Raw genomic sequence first — 1000 nt, 5'->3', positions numbered from 1 at the left:
CTCCGTTACCCATCATTCCACGTTCCATTCAGAACCCCGTGCCGTTTCTATAGCAACCCCGCAGACCGCTCTTCATTGGTGTCGGACTCCCCTTTGAAGACTGGTTTGCAGGTACTGTCCCTACAGGAGTAACAACAAACAAAACACACACACACACAGGGGTCAGCCGAGGAGTTTTATTGGTTACAGCGTGTTGAGCTGGGTGTTTGGGAATGAACTGAATTTCTGTTTTGCCAAGTATCCCGGATTGGTGCCTGTTTGGGTTTACTTCTTTCCGAATCTCTGTGGCACCGCCAGGCTCCAGAACTGTGCCGGGATGGCCTCCCTGCCGCGAGACTCTACCAGCTCCTCGCCACCCACAGCTCCCCTGGCATCCCGGCCAAACCTTGCCACACAAAAAACAAAAGTTTAGTATTACACTGCAGACAGGATTAACCAGAGCCTTCGCATGCAGGAGTGTGATCTTAAATGACCACTGGGGGCACACCACCCAGCCCATATTATTCAAATAGTAATCACTTAGAAGAGGCTTTCATCCAACTTGGAGACTAGGGGGGTGATCTACACATCAACTGCTGCTGAGTCGCTTCCAATAGGACCTCGTTTCTCTTGCATCTCAACCGAAAGACGGAGCACAAGGAGGTTAAGTGACTTGCTCAGGGTCACACACAGCTGAACCTCCTGGTAACAAGCCCTTTACTCGAACCACTGAACCTCTCTCCTGATCCCAGTCTCCCAATCCAGAGAAGCCCCATATATCACACTCCCCCACAGCTCTAAGATGCACACAGCATGCAGGACTCAGCTCACCTCTGAGGCTGGTGGAGGGCTGAAGGGCTCCTGCCAGAGCGCTGGGGTCCGTGAATCAGGGAGCGCAGCACAGCAGTCAACCGCTCAGCTCCCCGGGAGGGATGCCCCTCGCTGTCCTGAGCAGAGAAAAACAGCACAAGGGCTTCCATTGACATGCAGTGAAGATCTTTACCGACGCATCAAAATGAAG

At 52.8% G+C, this 1000-nt stretch overlaps 1 protein-coding gene across 1 annotated transcript; it reads right to left on the bottom strand.

The window, feature by feature from the left end:
* Positions 1 to 53: 53 nt before the first annotated feature.
* On the bottom strand, positions 54 to 989 carry LOC121308066 (pro-FMRFamide-related neuropeptide FF-like). Its single transcript, XM_041240369.1, has 2 exons — positions 811 to 989; positions 54 to 385 (listed from the first exon to the last, which is right to left on the bottom strand). Exons 1-2 carry the CDS (start codon positions 963 to 965, stop codon positions 265 to 267), a joined length of 276 nt encoding a protein of 91 aa, XP_041096303.1. The 5' UTR covers positions 966 to 989; the 3' UTR covers positions 54 to 264.
* Positions 990 to 1000: the final 11 nt, after the last annotated feature.

Source organism: Polyodon spathula, unplaced genomic scaffold (assembly GCF_017654505.1).
Source record: "Polyodon spathula isolate WHYD16114869_AA unplaced genomic scaffold, ASM1765450v1 scaffolds_152, whole genome shotgun sequence".
NCBI classification, from domain to species: Eukaryota; Metazoa; Chordata; class Actinopteri; order Acipenseriformes; family Polyodontidae; genus Polyodon; species Polyodon spathula.
The sequence above is the reverse complement of the archived record's forward strand: the minus strand, read 5'-3'. Positions and strand labels throughout refer to the sequence as shown.

Excerpts from the sequence above, each read along its gene's own strand:
- LOC121308066 (XM_041240369.1), bottom strand. The coding sequence starts at position 965 with ATGTCAATGGAAGCCCTTGTGCTGTTTTTCTCTGCTCAGGACAGCGAG. Across the intron at positions 386-810 it reads GCCCTCCACCAGCCTCAGAG|GTTTGGCCGGGATGCCAGGG; the intron begins GTGAGCTGAGTC and ends TTGTGTGGCAAG.